Source organism: Ascaphus truei, chromosome 2 (assembly GCF_040206685.1).
Source record: "Ascaphus truei isolate aAscTru1 chromosome 2, aAscTru1.hap1, whole genome shotgun sequence".
Taxonomy (NCBI): Eukaryota; Metazoa; Chordata; class Amphibia; order Anura; family Ascaphidae; genus Ascaphus; species Ascaphus truei.
The window spans coordinates 472394046-472415345 of NC_134484.1; the positions used below are offsets into that span (position 1 = coordinate 472394046).

Below are 21300 nucleotides of genomic sequence, written 5' to 3' on the forward strand. Positions count from 1 at the left end.
GGTATGATTAAATGGGGTGCCCTGCCTGATTAGGACAGCTACACCCCTCTTCTTACTACTAAATGATGCAAAAAAGCATGTTGGGAACACTTTTTTGAATAAATTTGGGGGGTCTTGTGATGTGAAGTGGGTCTCCTGCAGGAATATGATGTCTCCTCCTGATTTTTTTAAGTCCTGTAAGGCTAGTCTGCGCTTTCTATTATTTTGTAACCCTTTGACGTTCAATGACCGAACCTTAATGGGGGCCGTGGTCGTCATTGTGGGTTGTTTGTTTTTTGCTGTGTGGGGTCTTGGGACCTCCTCCTTCCCACTGGGAGGGGTCTTGCATGTGGTTGTTGGGGGTTTGTCGTAGTTAGTTTTTTGTTTTCCCTAGGGGCGGGGTGGGGGCTCTTTAGACTTCGTTTGGAGGGTGGGCAAGGCCTGTCAAGGAGGGGGGAGGGGTGAGGGGGGAGATGGGGGGGGAGGGGGATAGATCTGCTGGGACAGAGCCAGCAGATAAAGAAGAGATAGAATTTGGGCCCTGTCGGGTCCCAACATGTTGCTGCCAGGTCTCAATGTGACCGGCATTTTGGGCAATACGTGCCCTACTGGGGTGGGTCCGGTGCAACAGTGGCTTGTGCGCAACAGGGTGGTCCGGACCTTTTGTTGCTGACGTGATGCGCCTTGCCCCTCTCAACCCTTTTGTTCTAATTCTACGATCTATCCTATAAAACTTTGAGCGGGGACAGGGTTGATAGGGGAGGGAGGGGGGGGGGAGTGGAAAAGTCCTCAGGGGGACTAAAGACGTGTGGGAGGGATGGGTAAACCTTGTTCAGGAACCTTGTGACATTGGTCCTCAATGTTGGGCTCTGAAATAAACAACCATACTGAACCATTTCAATACCCTTGGGTATCTTAAACACTGTAACAACCATTAATGTATAACATTTTCATTTCCCTATCATGCAGTGACGAGCTATTTTGTTCCTGCGAGCTCGCAGGATGGGGCCCTCGCCAGGGGCACTCGGTCAGTGTCGCCCTTGGGCGTTAGGTAGAGCAGGCTTTCTTGCCTCCCTCTTTAAGCTCTGTTGCCAGCCCTCGTGTTTCCTTCTCGGAGTGCTTAGGCTACCTTGTGAGTCGCGTGCGGTGGGGTGGGGGAAGGGCGGGCTCGGGGAAGGGGGGGAGGGAGGGGGGCAGGGGAGGTGGGAGGGAGGGAGGGGGGGAGGTGGTGGGAGGGAGGGGAGGGACAGAATGGTGAGGGAGGGTGGGCAGTGGAGGGAGGAGGGGAGGGGGAAATGGGGAGGAGAGGTGGGTAGGGGGGGGGGAACGGCAATGGGGAGGGGGAAGTGGGGAGGGACGGGGGGAGGTCGCGCGCCACCCGTGCGGGTCAAATAGGGACGCTCCCTTCTGTTCGGTTTCATGCTCCGCCTTGGAGGCTTCTTATTGTTCACTCTCTATTGCCCCCCCAGGGGTCGTATCTATTACCCATCTCCTTCTCTGTCAACCTTGTGACCTCCTAGGTGGACACTCTATCGATGGCTTGATGTGGCTTGGGCCCTCTGGTTAGGTCGTGTTGTTTTCTTATAGGCCTTTCGTCAGGACAGGCTGGAGAAGTAGGTGAGGTGGTAAGGGGGGCCTCGGGCGGAAGGGGGAGGGAGGGTGGGGGGGGAGGGTGGGGGGGGCGGAAGGGGGAGGGAGGAGAAGGGGAAGGGTGGGGCAGGGAGGGGGGGAGGAGAGGGGGGGCAGGGGGTGGGGGAGAAGGGGGTGGGGGGGAGAAGGGGGTGGGGGGGAGGAGAAGGGGGGGGTGGGGGGGGGGGAGAAAGGGGGGGGATTCTTTTCTCGCTGCTTTTTGGGGGCCGCGTCCCCTCTCTTAGGCTTTTGTGTCGCATGTTTACAACATTGTGTATAATCTGGACTTCGATTCAGGCCAGCTCGAGGGAGGAGTTGGTAATTGGCAGAGGTACATGCATCTTCTTCAGGTAAGGGGGGGGTGGGGGGGGGAGGTGCCGGGGGGAAGGGGGGGGAGGAGGGGTGAGAGGGGAGGGGGGTGGGGTGTAGGGGAGAGGGGAGGGGGGGGGATAGGTGGGGAGGGGGTGCCTGCATCTTCTTTAATATAGCCTCTCCCTCCTTATACACTGTGAGGTAGGCAGAGCGGTATACATGCTTGTTACATTTTGATAGATCTTCCACATACAGCGAGTCTTAACCTGTCATTTTGTGTGCTTTGCCGTAAGGGGTGGGCCCCGCTGCGGCTCCCAGGCCAGCCCCGGCGTCCACCAGCCTAACACCTTAGGTAGGCTCCCTATCGAATATAGTTTCTTATTGGGTATGAGGGGAAAAAGGGGGGGGGGAGGAGGGGGAGGGAGTAGGGACATGGGGGGGAGCACGGGAACACAAGGGGGGGCTAGCTCCGGTAGCAGTTGTTGTGCTAGACATGTCTGTGCTCTGGTTTAGTGGCAGGTAGGCCGCCAGTGTGATCAGAATAGGCCCTCAGCTCATTGGCCGTGGGGGTCTGTCAAACCATGCCAGGCGCCTGTCTCTTTAAGAGCTCTGGTTTCGGGGCTTGTGGGGCGCTGTACTCACGATTGCGGGGGGGATCAGTTCTCAGTCTCCGCCTTTCGGCCTTTTACCTCCGCGGGCAACAGCTCCGCGGCCTCCGTCCTTAGGCCTCCAGGGACTCCCCCCCCCCCCCATGGGCAGGAGGGGGATCCGGGAAGTGGCCAAGTGGGGACGCAACACGAGGGGGGGACAGGCGCAACCCCCTCCAGCCTCCCCCCCCCCCCACACGCCCACCGAAACCCCCCCGCCCCGAGGACCGGGCCCGGTAGCTGATCCGGGGAGCCGGGGGGATCCCGGCTGCGTCGGCGGCCATCTTTCATCTGCCTCTCCTCTGTTGCTCCCCCAGGAGCCGATGGATCCTTCCAAAGATGGCCGCACAGCTTGCTTCAAGGGCGTTTGGTGCTTAGGGGTCGTATGTCCATTCCGTCCGTCTGGCTTCGGGTCTCCGGGGCCTCCGTCGCCCGCACTGCAGGGTAGGGTCTGATTAGGGCTGAACTTACAACTGGGAACAAGGGAACAAAGGTAAGTCCTGAGCTTTTTATCTCTGCTGCAGCCGTTGACCTGCCAGGCGCTGCGATGCTCTCACAGTGGGACCGTCAGCGTCCCTGCTCTGGGTCTCGGATGTGTCTGAGTCCCACGCCGGGGGGGGGTCGAGGCCCACAGCTTTGGCTAGGCGGGTCATCTCTGTGGGGTGCCTGATTGTGAGGAACTTCCCGTTTCGGTTCACGATCAGTTTAAACGGGAAGCCCCACTTATATTTAATCCCTTGGTCTCGCATTAGTCTGGTTAGTGGTTGGAGGTCTCGTCGCTTGTCTACCGTTATCTTTGACAGGTCATTATAGACCTGGAGATGGTCGTCCCTGAATGTTATAGGCTCTTTTGCTCTGCTGGCCTGCATGATCTTTTCTTTGACCGTGTACCGGTGGAGACGTGCTATGACGTCTCTTGTCCTGTTTGGGTCGTCTGAACGCGGTCCTAAGGTGCGGTGGGCCCGGTCCATCTCCAGGTCTTTTACTTCCAGATCGGCGCAGAGAGATGTGAACAGGTCAGTGAGATATGCCTGCAGCTGGCCGGGGAGGACAGACTCAGGGATGCCTCTTAGCCTGATATTCTGCCTCCTATCACGATTTTCGTGATCCTCCAGAGTGTCTTTTAGAGTGTTTATCTCCCGTCCCAGCCTGAATATCTCGTTCTCTGCGACCGATTGTGCCTGGTGTGTTTCCCCCATTTTTACTTCCAGAGCGGTCGTGCGTTCGGTTAGGCCAGTGATTTCTTGGCGCAGTTCCGTTACCGCTGCTCGCAGATCGCTCTGGATGGACACGTGCAGGCTATCCAGCATGTTTTTCATCATGCCTTGGGTAAGGGTAGCTTCAGGGTTAGGCGAGTCCTCTCCTTGATCGCGATCCTGGGCCTGTGGCCTTGTGCCTCGTGTGTTTGAGGTGCCGGCGCCATCGTGTGATTTGCCGGCCCCCTCAGCATGTTTCTGTGAGGGGGAGAAGAACTTCGTAACCCCTTGTGCGGGTTGCGTTTTTTGCTTGGAACTCATCCCTGCTTGTTCCGGCAGCAGTTACTGGGATTTTGGGGGTCTGGGGGTTGGGGGGAAAGGCGCTTTTAGCTAGGTTTGGTTATCAGGGTCCACGGAGCTCCTGTCTTACACAGCCATTCCTGTTGGCGTCCTGGACACGCCCCGCCATTTTTCCTTTTTTAATTGGATAAGTTCTTGAAATCCCTCCACTTTCCCAGGGTAGTGGGGCGACCTACCTTCTTCCCTTTCGTGCATGTCTAGGTGAAGTCCTTGCGTCTTATTGGCGTCTGTAGTTTTGGATCTTCTGATCTCTGTGTGCACTGTGCTGGGGGTGGTTGACTTGGAAAAGGGCTGACTGGACACCTGGGGAGAGGGAGACAGAAGGGCAAAAGAGAAGAAAAAGAAAAGAGGAAGTGGGCGATAACTACGCCCTAACCTAGTAACCCCCACCATGCTAAGGGTGAGGGGGACGGGCATATTGCCCTCTGGAGACTTCACCATGAGTCGCGTTCCGGTATCTACCAAGGATGTCATGGAGCCCCTCAGCGGTATTCAGAAACCAATCATAACCGCATATGGCACTGTGAAACAATAACTTAACACTTTATGTAACCAAATTTCACCTTTGAAGGGTGTAGAAAACTTAACATTGCTCAACCTAATGTATAATTTCTATGCTTTCACAATACTCTACAACGACGACCGTCTCTCTGCTGATCCTCTTTACATTACACCTCCTGTGTCGGCTGTTCTTCTTTATTCATCCTGCGTCGGGTTCCTTTGCGATGCCAGGCGTTGGAATATCCTTGGCATTTTCGTCATTCCTTGTCTGGGCTGCTCTTCCTCTGCTCCCTCAGATGTCGCTTCATCCTCAGTATGTAGGAATCTGGAGCCATCTTCCATGTAGGACACCACGTGCATCTTCCCTCCAGCCTGTGCCATCAATTTAAAGGGGAAGCCCCATCTGTATCTCACTTTGTGATCCCTTAATTTCTGTGTAAGGGGCCGCATTTCCCTTCACCTGTCTATTGTTGTTTTAGACAGGTCGCTGTAGATTTCCAGGTGGGTATTACGGAATTGGACCTCACCTTTTTCCCTGCTGGCTGTGAGCACTTTTTCCTTAGGTGTATAGGAATGGAAACGTATAATGACGTCTCTGGCCCTCTTAGGATCTTGCAATTTCGGGCCCAATGTCCTGTGTGCTCTATCCAGCTCCAATTGTTCCTGCTTCAGCTCAGGGACCAGATAGATAAACAGGTCTTTCAGGTACGGCTGTAAGTGAGTAGTCTCTATCGCCTCCAGGATATATCGCACGCGGAGGTTCTGGCGCCGGTCTCTATTTTCCTGTTCCTCTGCATTCTCTTTTAGGGAACGGATTTTGTAATTTAATCTGTTTATTTCGTCCTCTGCTTTGGAATAGGTGTGTTCTATATTCTCCACTTTTTTTTGCAGAGTGTCAGTTTTCTCTGACAAAGCATTCATGTCTGCTCTGAGTGAGTGGACAGCTTTATTAAGATCCTCCTGGAATCCCTACCTCATTCTCAGAAATAAAGCCTCTAGGTAATCCCTGGTTACCTCTGGCTGTTCTCCTCTGCTCCCCTGCTCAGGCATGCTGTCGGGCATTTCTGTGGAGGTCGTCCGGCCGCCATCTTGGATCGACCGTCTCTAGCTGGGGCTTTATGCGACGGCATGAAAAAGCCTTTTAAAGTTGTTTGCGCAGGTTCTTTCTGCCTTCCGATCATCCCCTGGGTGTTGCGCCGTGCTCCAGTTTGTTTTTATTACTTTATTGGTCCGATTGGCGCTATTTTGAGGCCACTACACGCCGGAGGGCTCCGGAACTCTCTCCCTAGCAGACCATGCGTGCTGACCGTCACCGGAAGTCCACCTAGACGCCTCTTTTCTAATGAACATAAATCTAATTTAGCTAGCCTCTCCTCATAAATTAGATTGTCCATCCCCTTTAATAATTTGGTGGCTCTTCTCTGCACTCTCTCTAGTTCCATAATGTCTTTTCTGAGGAGTGGTGCCTTAAATTGTACTCCATATTCAAAGTGTAGTCTTACTAATGTTTTGTAAAGGGTCATCATTATGTTTACTTCCCTTCCATCCATTGCTCATTTAATGCCAGATAAAATCTTTTTTTTGCCTTTGCAGCTACTGCCTGATGTTGGGCACTATTGCTAAGCCTGCTGTCTGCCAGCACTCCTAAATCCTTCTGCATCAAGGATTCCCCTAATTTATCCCCATTTAATTTGTAAGTCACCTGTTTATTCTTGCTTCCCAAATGCATAACCTTACATGTATCTGTATTAAACCTCGTCTGCCATTTACCTGCCCACGTTTCCAGTCTCTCCAAGTCCTTCTGGAGAGAAATTACATCCTGCTCTGATTATACTACCTTACACAATTTAGTGTCACCAGCAAAGATGGAGACTTTGCTCTCGATGCCAATCTCAAGGTCATTAATAAACAAGTTAAAAAGCAGGGGTCCCAGTACCGATCCCTGAGGTACTCCACTCTCGACTTTAGCCCAACCTGAAAAAGTTCCATTTATGGCAACCTTCTGTTGTCTGTCCTTTAACCAGTTTTCAATCCAGGTGCATATATTATTTCTGAATCCAATTTTCTTTATTTTGTACACCAACCTCTTGTGTGAAACCGTATCAAAAGTCTTTGCAAAATCTAAGTAGACCACATCAACTGCATTACCCTAGTCTAAATTCCTACTTACCTCCTCAAAGAAACAAATAAGGTTAGTTTGGCAAGATCTATCCTTCATAAATCCATGCTGACTATTACTAATAATTTTGTTTTCCATTAGGTATTCCTGAATATTATCCCGTATTAAACCTTCAAGTAGTTTCCCTACTATTGAAGTCAGGCTTACAGATCTGTAATTCCCTGGTTGTGATCTAGCTCCCTTTTTAAATATAGGCACCACATCTGCTTTACGCCAATCTTGTGGTACTGAGGCTGTGGAAATGGTTTGGCTATTACTGAACTTAACTCCTTGAGAACTATTGAATGTATGCTATCAGGGCTAGGTGCCTTATTTACTTTCATTTTATCAAGCCGCCTATGAACTTCTTCCTCGGTTAACCAATTGTTCATTAATATGGAGGTTGTGGCTTCCTCCTGCGGCACTACTATTGAACTTGATACTTCCCTGGTAAACACAGAGGCAAAGAATTTGTTTAATACCTCTGCTTTTTCCTTATCGCCAATAATCTGCCTGCCCATCTCACATTTGAAAGGGCCCTATATTTTCTTTTCTGATTTTTTTGTTATTAAGGTACTTAAATAACTTTTTAGGGTTGATCTTACTTTCTATTGCAATCCTTTTATCATTATTCATTTTTGCTAATTTAATTGCCCTTTTGCAATTTCTGTTACATTCCTTATAATTCTGATACGATGTCTCCGTCCCTTCTGACTTAAAGAATCTAAACGCCTTCCTCTTCTTGTCCATTTCCTCCCCTACCTGTTTATTTAGCCACATTGGTTTTGATTGATTTCTTTTATCAGTGTATACCCTTGGGTAATAAGTATAAGTGTGCTAACAATGTTTTAGAGACTGCCCATTTATCTTCTACATTTTTCCCTACAAAAACATCATCCCATTGTATTACTACTAGATTAGACCTCAGTTTATTAAAATCTGCCTTTCTAAAGTTTAAGGTCTTTGTTGAACCCAAGTAATCTGTTTTTTTGATAATGTATTTCAAATGAGACCATGTTATGATCACTGTTAACAAATATTCAACATTTGGGTATTACTTCTACATTGTTTGATATTATGAAATCCAGTATTGCCCCTCTCCTGATTTGATTCCTCAATAATTTGGGTCATATAATTGTCTTTAAGCACCCACAAAAACCTGTTTCCTTTTGCTGTAATGCTAATCTCATTGCCCCAGTCTAAGTCTGGATAATTAAAATCACCCATTATGCAAATATGACCCAGTTTTGATGCCTTCTCCATTTGCAAAAGTATTTTAGCTTCCTCAATCTCACAGATATTTGGTTGTTTATAGCATATCCCTACAAACATTTTCTTTTCTTTTACCTCCACTGCTAATTTCTATCCACAAGGCCTCTACATTTTCATAATTCCCTTCATAAACATCTCCTATAATTGTATTGTATGTCTTTATTTATATAGCGCCATTAATGTACATAGCGCTTCACAGTAGTAATACACAGGACAATCATATAAATAACAACTAATATAAATAACAGATCATGGAAATAAGTGCTTCAGACATAAAAGTAATATTTAGGAAGAGGAGTCCCTGTTCCGAGGAGCTTACAATCGAATTGGTAGGTAGGAAGAACGTACAGAGACAGTAGGAGGGCGTTCTGGTAGGTACGTCTGCAGGGGCCAAGCTTGATGTATCATGCGTACAGTATTAGGCATGTTCTATAGTGCCGGGCGCGGATTATTAGTTTGCTGACGTTAGTCAGCCTTTCTATAAAAGGGCTGCGCGTGCGCACGGCAGGGAGAGGGGAGCCGACAGACAGCGGCGAAGATGAGGAAATTCATCTTTTCGCGCCGCTGCCTGCGCTCAAGTGTGTGTGTGTGTGTGTGTGTGTGTGTGTGTGTGTGTGTGTGTGTGTGTGTGTGTGTTAAAAAATTAATAAATATATATAAGTTTTTTTTCTTTAAAAAAATCTTATCTAGGACTTACTTTCACTCACACAACCCATGCACACACACATACTCACACATACTCACACATACACACACATACACACACATACACATTACCTGCAGCTCCCGGCACTATATACAGGAAAAGCATGCGGGACGTGCACGCGTGTTCGCATAGGAACGCACGGCCGCATGCTGTATAGAACAGCCCTAGCCACGCAGCTACCCATATGCTTCTTTAAGCAAGTGTGTCTTAAGGTGGATAGAGAGGGTGTTAGTCGGATGTTGAGGGGAAGGGCATTCCAGAGGTGTGGGGCAATCAGTGAGAAAGGTTTAAGGCGGGAGAGGGCTTTAAATACAAAGGGGGTAGAGAGAAGACATCCTCGAGAAGAACGCAAGAGTCGGGAGGGTGTATAGTGAGAAATTAGGGCTGAGATGTACAGTAGGGAGGGGCAGAAGAGTGTAAAGCTTTAAAAGTGAGGAGGAGAATTGAGTGTGAGATGCGGGATGTGATCGGAAGCCAGGAGAGGGATTTCAGCAGGGGAGACGTGGAGACAGATTTAGGAAAAAGTAGAGTGACTCTTACAGCAGCGTTTAGGATAGATTGTAGGGGAGACAGGTGAGAGGCAGGAAGGCCGGACAACAGGAGATTACAGTAATCAGGATGGGAGAGAATGAGTCAGGTTTTAGATCCTGTTTAACATATAAACATACTCCACCTCTTCCATTTGCTCGATCCTTCCGACAAAGGGAATAACCCTCTAAATTAACTGTCCAGTCATGAGTTTCATCCCACCATGTTTCAGTAATGCCTATGATATCATACTGCTCCCTTGCAGCTATTAATTTAAGCACACCCATTTTATCTGTCAGGCTTCTTGCATTAGCAAGCATGCATTTAAGTTGTTTTTCAGTCTGTACTATTATCTTATCTGCTCCTTCCTTTCTGTGCCAATTTGGTTTCGTCTTTAGAAGTTTTCTAGTATTATCTGTATTTACTATGGGTGTCTCGCTGCTTGTCAAACTCGCACTTGCCCCCATTCTACCTCCATACCACCTTGTTTCCTCATCTATTCTATTTAGTTTATCTGTTTCATTCCCCTCCCTCTCCATCCTAGGACTTCCATTTAGTCCTGTTGTCAGAGCTGTCCAGGTAGATGTCCCATAAGGTCCAAAAACGGAGCACAGCAGCATCAAAAAGTGGGGCCACAGACCAGAGAAAACATTAAAAACGATTTATTAAATAACAAGTGAGGGGTACAGGGTAACTCTGACGCATTTTGGGACGGGGTCCCTTTGTCAAAGAGTTAATAGGCGTGACGTCACTGTTGGGGGCGGGGGATCACGTTTTTAACAGGGAGTGTGCACAGATGCCTATTAACTCACCTGGACTGCTTTGAAACTGGCGTGAGGCACGCACCACCCAGGGATGAGCAGCTGTATTGTGAGTACTTACCTGTTAACTCCAAGGGTCATGTTGTTCATGCAGGTTGTTTTATTGGGAGGGTAGGCATGACCATTATGGTATATATATAGGTCTGTCACCACCTCATAGACACTATTGCATTGTTTTATTGACAGGAGTTCAATGGTTACAGGTGTATAACAAGTCTCACACAGCTCTTATTATAGCTCATTCCTTTATGTGTGTTTTCTTCTTTGTATGACATTTACATACTGATGCTTTGGTGCAATTCAGCCCTGATTCTGGGACTGGTTCCCTCTTACCCTGTTGTCAGAACTGGTCAGTAAAGGATCAGTGCTTAATGTAAGTATTATAGTAGCCTGGTTCTAAGGAGTGTAATGGTGTTTGCTCAGTGACCCAAGCTCATACAGTATGAGCCCTATCTCCAGGAATCCCACCCATGTTACATAAGGTGTAGTGTGGTGCACCTGCTGGCTTACAGAATTCCTGAGTCTCCCGCGATGGTATAGGGGAGGGCATCAGGACTGGCTTATGAAGTATTGCTGAGATATACTCACTCATGGTACAGCGCCTCCATCTCTTGCAGACCCCCAGCGTAGTAGGGAGGAGTCTCTGAAAGAGAACCTCTTTGTGCACCTTCTTCCCGAGTGACTCCTCAGGACAGAAGCATTCTTTATCTTTGGCATCCTTTATTAGAACCAACACTGGCCGACTGCCCATCATAGCGGCCGGTCTCTAGCCACACATAGTAGGTTGCCAACCCAAAAGAAGTCCCTGGACACCTTTCCTAGTTGGGGCCCTAGAAGCTGTCCTTGCTCTTCCCTTACTCCCTGGTGGAGTAAGGGGAATAGCCTGCCTCACCTCTCCCCTAAGGGAGGGCCACAAAACCTGCCAGAGCCCTGCCAGTTTGCTGGGTCAGACTAGTCTCACTCATGAGGGGTGAGACACTAACTAAATTCAGGAAGTGCTGTATATTAAATAGATTTAATAGGCACCACCCCTGTGTCACCGTAATTGGATACAGAGCCTGATGTCACTACCTTCACTAAATAATACACAGCAAAGAGTGTGAGGGGAAAACCCCATGATTACTCCTGGCAACCTGCCCTTACCAGGGATTATTGCACAGGAGGAGAAAGACATATAACCCCAAAACTACACAGGGTTACAGGAGCAATTTGAACCAGGCTACTATAATACTGTCCACACATTAGGATTAGGGTGCACAGTGTGTATCCTTAGTATGCAACGTATATTTAATACTTTCCATTAAGCACTGATCCTTTATTGACCAGCTCTGACAACAGAGCTGGTGTCGGGTCAGTGCGGCATCTATCTAGTGTACATCAATACCGTTACCTCCATTGAGCATTGATCTCTATTGACCTACTCTGACATTAGAACTGGGTTTGGATTAGTGCGATATTCATACAGTATTTTATATTACCGTTTATCTCCACTTGAGCACTGATCTCAGTGGATCAGTGCGTTTATCTACCTCATGTATGGTCATCATGGTGATTTTGATTAGTTTATCCAGCCACACCATACCTGTGTAGTTCTGCTTATTGGAGAGGCACATGAGCTTGACTTTACACTCAGTCAGCTCGTTTTCCTATGGTGTGATTGGTGGTGTTGTGAAGTATCACTACACTGTACTAGTTCTGGGGTTCTCCTAATACCTACATCACCGCAATACAGTTACTAGTTTTGCCTAAGTTCACTCTGGACAGTGGTTGATTGTTATCCACTTGTCCATCACTGCCTGATACATATTGATGTTCAGCTGCAATACTATATTATAGATCCAGAGCATTTACATCAGTGTTCATATCTATAGGATCGTAGCGTTTAATATTCATTTTTAATACCCTTTATTTTACGTTTGGATGATATACAGTTTTAACTATTTCATCTCACTTCCTTTTGTATGAGTGCCCATACGAGGTTTCTTCCCTGCTTGGTTGTTCTATAGTAATTACTTACCTAGGGAGCACCTGCAACATACATTATTTCTGGCAGCTGCGGGGGTTATACCATTAGTTCACGTCCTTGATGTATATTGATCCAGATTATTGGGCTTTTGCGGGTCTTGTTTGCCTTGTGCATCTATTCCGCAGGCATCTTTAGTTATTAAAATCCTTGGTAGTGCCAGTTACTTTGTAAGGCTACGTTCCCAGTCACTGCGTGCACGCGAGCACCTGGCGAAACATGCAACAGTTTCAGCCGCGACCTGTGGTCTGCGTTTGTGCTTCCAGTGAAGAGCAGGAGATCCGACGAGGGGGCGTGGTGGGTGCGTGGCCATGACATAACGCGGCTGGTTCACCCTCAGTGGCTGAACCACCGCTGTGACAAAGCCAATGCTCGGCCGCCACGCCAAAAGACAAAAATCTTGTTTTTTGGCCAAGGTGGTCGCACATTGCGCCTTGTGTGTGTACGCACACACGCCGACTGGGGCCTGCCCCATAAAAGACTGTACCTTGTGTGCAGCGCACACGCCGTGGCCACTGGGGACCTAGCCTAACCTTGTAACTTTTCCACAAGGCAGCCATAAAATGGTAAAGTACAATAAGGTTGGTTGTAACCCATGGAAGGTGTATCCCCCGTACTCTTATTCTGCAGAGCTGGGGTATCACAGAGTTTTACAAACTCTGGAAATAATCAATTGCAGGATCGGGGTCAGGTATTAGGTTGTTTTGGTACCAAGGGCAGTTGGGAAGGTCAGCCAGAAATTATTGTGGGTTAAAGTTTGTAGATTTTCGAGCGAGTAGAACTTTAGGGTTTGACGAGTTGTTTGATTTTTTCCTTACACAATAAACTATTGCATGGCCACTTACAATGTCAGGTAGGAGATACCAGAGTATTGGCTTCTGTTTGGACAAGAGGATAGAATACAATCTTTCAAGAAGGGTTGCCAGATTTTAGGTTTGTCTGTGTGGGTTGGAAATTAGTTGGATTAAATTTAGTGACTGGAATTGTGCCCAGATGTTGTTGTTTTTAGGGTCAAGTCAATTGAGGTTCAAATCCCCAAGAACTAACAGCTCACTTATCCCATTCAGAGAAGACATTGTGCCAAGAAAGAGGGATATCAGTCAGGGATTGTAGTTGGGATTTAAGGGGGCGGTAGATACCAGCAATAATAATGGGCTTAAAGAAGGGGAGACACATTTTACCAACTAGCCTTTCAATAGATGGGCTTGAGGGGCAATTTACAAGTGTAAATTGTAAGTAGTCTTCAATATAAAATAACACCCCTCCTCCTTTCTTTGACCTAGCTTTCTTAAAAATGGAGTATCCCTGAATGGAAACATCGAGGGTTTTAAGAGTTTGGCATGTTTTGGTGAGAATTATGGCTTTAAGCTTATGTACAAGGCACCATGCCCTTAGTTCATCCAGTTTGGGCATCAGGCATTGAATATTTATATGGGCGTCTCAATGTTCCAAATTGACAAACGGGGTTCATTTTATAATAAGCAGTTTATTGCACAGTATGATCATACTCATTCAAAAGTCTACAAGACTCTCTCTGCTAGGGAGTGTCCAGGCAGCAACCTTTATACATATTTGGTTCCTTTGTCTAAACTGTTACTAGGCAGATTACACTAACCACTCCTTAATTCTTAAACCAATCATCTTGCAGATCGTTAAACTTAGTTTGAACTGGCCTCAAACAGCTATGAATAGGTTCCAGGTAGCATCTCTCACTAGAAATTTGGGCGTTACTTTAGGCACAGTCGTAAATCTACTTGGAAGCGAAAAACCTCCCATCTATACCAGACATGGGACTGAAGTGAAAAGGGGGGGGCTGGGTTGAGTTCAATATGCCCTGCTAAAGAGATTAACAGTATAAATATACATTTTAATAATTGTTCGCAAGCTGTGATGTTTGCCATTAGAGTGAGTGGTGCTGGGTGTACGGGTTTTCAGCGTGCGCCACCAACATTCCGTAGATAAAGAAAGGCTTTTGAGTAGTCCAGGGTGGATGATTACATTGGGAGTGGGCCAGGAGGGGGGGGAGGTTACAGTGGATAGAGAAAGTAACTTTACTTGAGGCCACAATAAAGAAAAGAATTGGGGTAAGTAGCAGGTTAATTTTCAGAAAGGACTGTCCAGTGCTCAGGGAAAAAGACGCGTAGCTCAATAGTAGAGTGTATATATGTGCATTGCTTGTAGACGGGATTTATAATATCACCAGCAGATATATCTGAGGCCACATATGGAGTTCATATACTCACCTTCCCGGGTCCTCAGAGGGAAACTGCTTACTTGCCTCTAAATGGAACCTGGGGTCGTACAGATGCAGCGGCCATTATTCAAACAAATCACGCGGTGTATACCTCGGAATACCCATGTGATGGTGCGCGATCTCTTCCAACCGTACCGCGTTAAGATGCGAGTGCATAAAATGGCATTTTAGTGTGGCTTTTAAACACCTGAAATTGACACAGTGGCACAGTACTGTATACATTACAATTCATTCATTTCATTGCATTTAATTGCACACAATCCATGACATTCAAACAAAGCAACCGCGATAAACACTTGTGCCTGGGGTGATTGGCTGTGTTAATGCCGCGTGGAGTACAGCAGCGCACACGAAAACGGCGCTGTGATTTGTTAAAATAATGGCCGCTGCATCTGTAGGTGGACTGTAGGGTCCTTGCCCCGTATGCAGTATAAAGTCGTCATCACTATAACACCGTGGTCTTAGCTAGCAAAAGATCTCACGCGATGTGATCCGTGAGATATCTTGCTAACAGGGACTCTAGACTATTTGGAATTCCTGTATCATCTTCAAAAAGGTAGAAAGTAAAAACTTTACTTTAGAAGAGTTGCAGCTTGCTTGTGATACTGGGTCTGTGATGGTACTGCCAACAATAATGTAGAAGGGGTCAGTATGGCCAGGCTTGGGAGGACCTCTCTCTTTCTCTAACGTGCTAACTTTGAATCCGCAGAGGGCCGTCCATGATTATTATTGAGGTTTCAACATTGGGAGCACCAAAAACTCCAACGTGTTCAGCACTCGGTGATAATCTTCATCACTCAGGGTTAATAATTAAATACAATCGGTGACTTCTCCCCTCAGGAATCGGTATAAAGTATTTCTTTGTAGTGATATCACAAGAAGAGGTTCTACTCCCAGCTTTACATGATGTATTTTCCTTTTCTTCTTTGCAGGTTTCCCAGTGATTGTACCAGAGAGGTTAGAGATTAAGTCAGAGAGAGAAGAGCTGAACACTGAGGATCATCTAACCACAATGAAGAGTGAAATAGTTACATATCCTGTCGATGGTGAGTACCTCTACATACTTTTGTGTAGATTAAGGTTATCTAGTACCAGGTAGTTTGGTCACCTTTCGGGAATATTCAGGGTTAATTACCTCTCATTGGAAGTCCTTACAGTAGATATGCTGGGTGTTCTAGAACAAGCCACATGCAGCAGAGGTAGAGGAGCAATATGGCTCTCTCTCAAATAAGTATAAAGGTTGGAAATGCAGAGTTGTGGGTCTCTGACCATCAATGGATGGGATGTAGCGCATTTGGGAAAACTCGCACCCTCCTGCAGCCCCAGCGATCTGTGAACTTGGCTGCAGGTGATTGGGGAGGAGTGGCATACGTGTCACGAAACTGGTTCGCCCGCATTGGCTGAAGCACTCAGGTGACGTGGACGTTAAACGGCCATCACTTGAAAAGACAGAAAAGTTTGTCTTTTGAAAACGTGGTCGCGTCAGCGCTCTCCATAGTGCGCCAGCGCTCTCCGTAGTGCGTCTGTGCATGCTACTAAGGGTGCACTCATTGGGAATCAGGAAGTTGATCTTGACGTGCGCACGCCAGCGCCACCATGCATACTATAATCCTATCCTTGGGCCACGTCCAAGTAACCTAATCTGCCTGGATACTGTTCTAATGACTATTTAGAAGAGTTGAGTTGTGCTTGTGTGAGAATATGGACAAGTCGACTATTGAAAATGTGATTTCTGAGGGTTACAAAACCCTATACCAATTACTGGCAACCTGATAATACCAGGGTTTACTGCCAGCCCGTTGGGCAGGAATATCAATGATAATTTATGGAGAGAAATTTCTGATGTATTGTTCATTAATTGTTAATGGATTTACTTTTATTTTTTTAACAAGTTAATGGCGTTATCAGGCTGTAAGAAACAGCACAGGAATTATAGATAGTTAATGGGTTACCGGAGCTGTAAAAAACAGCACATGGAAAGTTAATTGCTTATCGCTACACTCTCCCTCTGGTGGAATTCCCATGTTCTCACTAGGAACCGAATTTGGTGTAACCATCCTTCAGTGATGAACCTACAACACATCATGGTATAAACACAACCAATAACATTGGTATACAGTTAGTGATACCGATATGTCCACACAGTAGGTTCTTAACCCACACATCTTTAATGGTGATGAGATAACATGGGTTTACTCCCAACACGGAGGATCTCTTTAATTGTAGTGTCTAGGGTCTGGTTTCTTAACAATCCTGCCCTCATGATCAGCCACCTGGACGAAATACACCCTCACAGGACCATTCTCGGGGCTATACTCCACCCTGTCCATGAAGATATTTTCCCCTATGCTCCAGACCCTCACCACACACCCTCTCTTCAGTGTAAAAACAGGAGTGGCTTGTTTTAGATCTCAAATATTCTATGATGGCTTGCCGGAGCCAGGATTGTCTGTTAGCCTCTATCTCCCGCATGATAAGCTCGGTGTAACGCGTAGCTCACCACAAACTTAGCGCGACCATGGTGTTGAAGTAAGGAATTGAGTAACGCCAACCCACAGCCACGCGTGCGCGCCTAGAATGTAGATTGGTCGTGCAAGCCAGGTCAGGAGTATAGATGTGAGAGTAGTAGAGGGTACTTGCCGGATCAGGATTGGAGAGCAGCGGATCGTCGGGGTCTGTAGCCAAGTTCAGGATTGGAGAGTAGCGGATCGTCGGGGTACGTAGCCAGGTTCAGGATTGGAGAGTAGCGGATCGTCGGGGTACGTAGCCAGGTTCAGGATTGGAGAGTAGCGGATCGTCGTAGTACTAGCCAAGGTCAGGATTGGAGACTGGTGGAAGGTCGAATGATATCCAGATTAGGAGTAGAGAGGTGTGGAGTCAAAGGCACGTAGCAGGGTCAGGCAGCAGCAGGATCAACAGACAAGGCAAGGCAGGAGACACAGGAACAGAATGCAGCAAGGCATGGCGTCACACAAGACTATGCTCAGCAATGAGTGTCTGGAGCAAGAGGGTATATGAAGGGGGATCCTCCAATAGATGGAGAGCCAGAGCGGAACCAGGAAACCGAATCCTATAGGCTGCTGGTGCACACAGGTGTGCCCTATGATGCAGCCAAATCAGAAATGGAGGCGGGGCCGTGCGTGTGCTGACCCGTGCGCGTCACAAAAGAGGCAGGCATCGGGACGCCCGAGCAGGCGTTGGGAGAGCCTGTTGGGTCGGTTCTGGAGTACTTGCTGCTGTGGGGTCTTTCCCGCCAACTGCCCCCTTCGCGGAGCTGGTCATGTGTGCCCATGGCTTAGGGTCCCGAGCCTTGGTGGGGGTATGGAACCACAGGATAACCTCTTGCACTTGATCCATTAGGTCTTCAAAGTTAGGAGGATTCTCCGTAGAAATGGTGCCGCTGATCTTAGTAGCGATCGGGTGTGTAGGCAACGCTCCCAGCAGAAATTGTTTGGTTCGAAAGTCATCTAGATCGGACGCTTGGATGACCTTCTTTGAGATCAGGGTCCATTGTGCCAATTGAAGCCGTCGAAGGAACACCGATTAAATCTTCCCCCTCATCTTGTTTGAGGGTGTGGAACTGGGCCAGTAAAGCAATGGCATCGTCCTTAGTGCCGTCAGCTTTAGTTAAGGCCAGGATAAGGGCTTGGTCGTCGGCCTCCACCTAACACTCACGTTACAACTGAACTATATTGGCGGCCGGGGGTCGCAGGCATGCCACGATCCGCTGCCTCTTGACTGCATCAGAGCAGGACCATTCTGGCAACACTTGTACCGCATAGTCTCTCCACTCCTCAAACTCTTCTTCCAAAAACATAGGTCGCACTCCAGAGATCCTTTAGCTTGCGGTAGTGGTGGGCTTGTAGCTAGTAGCTGCATTGCCTCTCCGAACGCAGGTTCTCCCTCAGAGCCACAGCCGCTGTGGCCAGATTGTTTGCTTCGCCGGGACTTTATACTAGCCTCACTCTTGCAGGGGCCTCCTGGGGAAGGGGGAAGGTCAGTTCCTACGTCCAAGTTAGGGACCAGCCCTGGGCTAGGGTCCTTCATTTTGACTATCAGCGTGAGGTAGATAATAGGACACCCACTGGGTAGGGCTTGTGACCCACCCTCCTCGCTTAAATCACAATGTGCGTTAATTAGGATCATGCTCCAGGTAGATGTGAGGTCCCACTTTTGGCCAAGGGGCTGAGCTGTGGAAACCCTTGCAACCCCCACAGGGCTAGGCACACGTATGAATGGATATTGTCCGGGACATGGCCAACGCTCACCACATGGCAGGGAGGTACCTTGAACTCCATGGCCCACTGGTGGACCTCCTGTCTTGACGGTACAAGCATGGTAATACGTTGGTTTAATTTTAGTTCAGGGCACCCCAGGTCTGAATCTCAGTAGCGCCTCCAAATGTAACACCCCTTCCCTACCCCTAAGGGAAACTGCAGGCGTTATGCACTACGGTGCTACCTGTTGGCTTACAGGGGACTAAGCCTCCACATGTGGGGAATCTGAGGTGAATGGGTGCAGCGCCTCCACCCGTGAGGATCCCAGTGTTGGTGGGATAGCTCATCATGGGAACCGATATACCTATACTGTATACCCAGAAATCACACTCACACAGGTTATGCAATACATCTTTACTCTGATCCCACAGTATAGCAACAGACACCAATGTGCAACACAGCAATGCAGTACAAATACAATAACAGTGCAATAATAGTCCTGGGGTAGCTAGCCCCAATAGTACCTAGGGTGCTCGGGCACCTGTAACCCAGTGTCCTGCGAGCAATCCATCCCAGTGAATGTGAGGGCAGCACTTTCCTCTCCCCTTGCATTGGTGTAGCGTACCTTCCTGGCTTAAGGTCCAGCCAGGCTATGAGTCCCAGCGAGGGCAAGAACAGCAACAATGTCCCACATTGCGGGATCTCCAACACAAGCCCCTGACACCTTAAGGTTCTTTCTTGTGGCCTCATGGAAATGTTACTCTATCCATTACAATCTCCTCCCTCCTGGCCCACACCCAATATCATTATATACCCTGGATTATGCAAAAGCCTTGCACTATCTACTGAATGTTGGTGGAGAACTCTGAAAACCAGCACACCAACCACCGCTTACTCTAATGGCAAACATCACAAATTTACAACTTGCAAACAACTACTCATACTGTTACTCTCTATAGCAGTCCCATACAACAGAGAGTACCCCCTTCAAATTCCAAAAAAGTCTATCTGTCGCCCATATAAATATCCAGAGCCTGTTGCCCAAATTGGATGTACTAAGGGCATGGTGCCTTAGGCATAAATCCAAAGCCATCGTTCTCACAGAAACATGGCTAACCCTAAAACCCTCGATGCAAATATTGCCATTCACGGATACTCCATTTCTAGGAAAGATAGGACAAAGAGAGGAGGAGGGGTGTTATTTTATATTGCAGACAACTTACAATTTACGCTGTTAAATTGCCCCCCAAACCCACCCTCTTTTGAAATCCTAGTTGGCAAAATCTGCCTCCCCTTTTCTAATCCCATCTTGGTTGCTGGCATCTACCGCCCCCCTAAAGCCCCTCTCATTCCCTGACTGATATGACCCAGTTTATTGGCTTAATTTCCTCTCTGAATGAGAAGAGTGAGCTGCCAGTTCTTGGGGATTTCAACTACAATTGGCTCAACCCTAAAAACAAAATCCAGATACAACTCAAGTCACTTAACCTAATATTTATTTATTTATAAAATATTTTACCAGGAAGTAATACATTGAGAGTTACCTCTCGTTTTCAAGTATGTCCTGGGCATAGTTAACATGACAAATAATACATGGTTACAAATACCGTTACATAATGAGCAGGGTATACATTATATACAAGACATTGCATGCACAGTTAAAGATAATTTGTATTATGGGCGTATGAAACAGTTACAGACCACATTAAAATGTGTGACAGCCTTAGATTTTAAAGAATTAAAATGGTGGTGGATGTAAGAGTCTCTGGTAGGTTGTTCCAGTTTTGGGGTGCACGGTAAGAGAAGGAGGAGCGGCCGGATACTTTGTTGAGTCTCGGGACCATGAACAGTCTTTTGGAGTCTGATCTTTGGTGATAGGTGCTGCATGTGGTAGGGGTGAGGAGCTTGTTCAGGTAGCTGGGTAGCTTGCCCATAAAGAATTTAAAGGCAAGACAGGAAAGGTGAACTTTGCGCCTAGACTCGAGTGATGACCAATCTAGTTCTTTGAGCATTTCGCAGTGATGTGTGTTAAAGTTGCATTGGAGAACAAAACGACAAATTGAGTTGTAGAGGGTGTCAAGTTTGCTAAGGTGGGTTTGAGGTGCCGAGCCATATACTATGTCTCCATAGTCAATAATTGGCATTAGCATCTGCTGTGCGATACATTTTCTGACCAGGAGACTTAGGGAGGATTTGTTCCTGTAAAGTACCCCTAGTTTGGCATAGGTCTTGGTTGTCAGGGTATTAATGTGCATCCCGAATGTTAAGTGGGAGTCAAACCATATGCCCAGGTATTTAAAACTAGTAACAGGAGTTAGGGTGGTGTTAGTGTTGGTTGTAATCTGGAGCTCAGTCGCTGGAAGCATTACAAATTTAGTCTTGGTCCCAAACACCATTGTTACAGTCTTGTCAGTGTTTAAAAACAGTTTGTTTTGGGAAATCCAGTTTTCGAGTCTGAAAAAGTCAGACTGAAGCATGTGTTTAAGGTCAGAGAGGCTATGGCTGTGTGCATATAAGATTGTGTCATCTGCATACATGTGTATTGAGGCTTCCTGACAAGCTTTGGGAAGATCATTGATGAACACTGAGAAGAGTAGGGGCCCCAGAGCAGAGCCTTGCGGAACGCCAGGGGTGATAGCCAGGGGGTTATAGTTAGAGCCAGAGATGGACACATGTTGGGATCTACCTGATAGGTAG

General features: G+C 47.4%; 1 protein-coding gene across 1 annotated transcript in view; it reads left to right on the top strand.

Annotated features, from left to right (window-relative positions):
• Positions 1–21300, top strand: part of LOC142488330 (uncharacterized) — a 109076-nt gene that overhangs the window by 72760 nt on the left and 15016 nt on the right. Inside the window, exon 5 of the mRNA XM_075588706.1 lies at positions 15319–15432. Within this exon, the coding sequence (XP_075444821.1) occupies positions 15319–15432 (114 nt within the window). The remainder of the gene's footprint in view (positions 1–15318; positions 15433–21300) is intronic.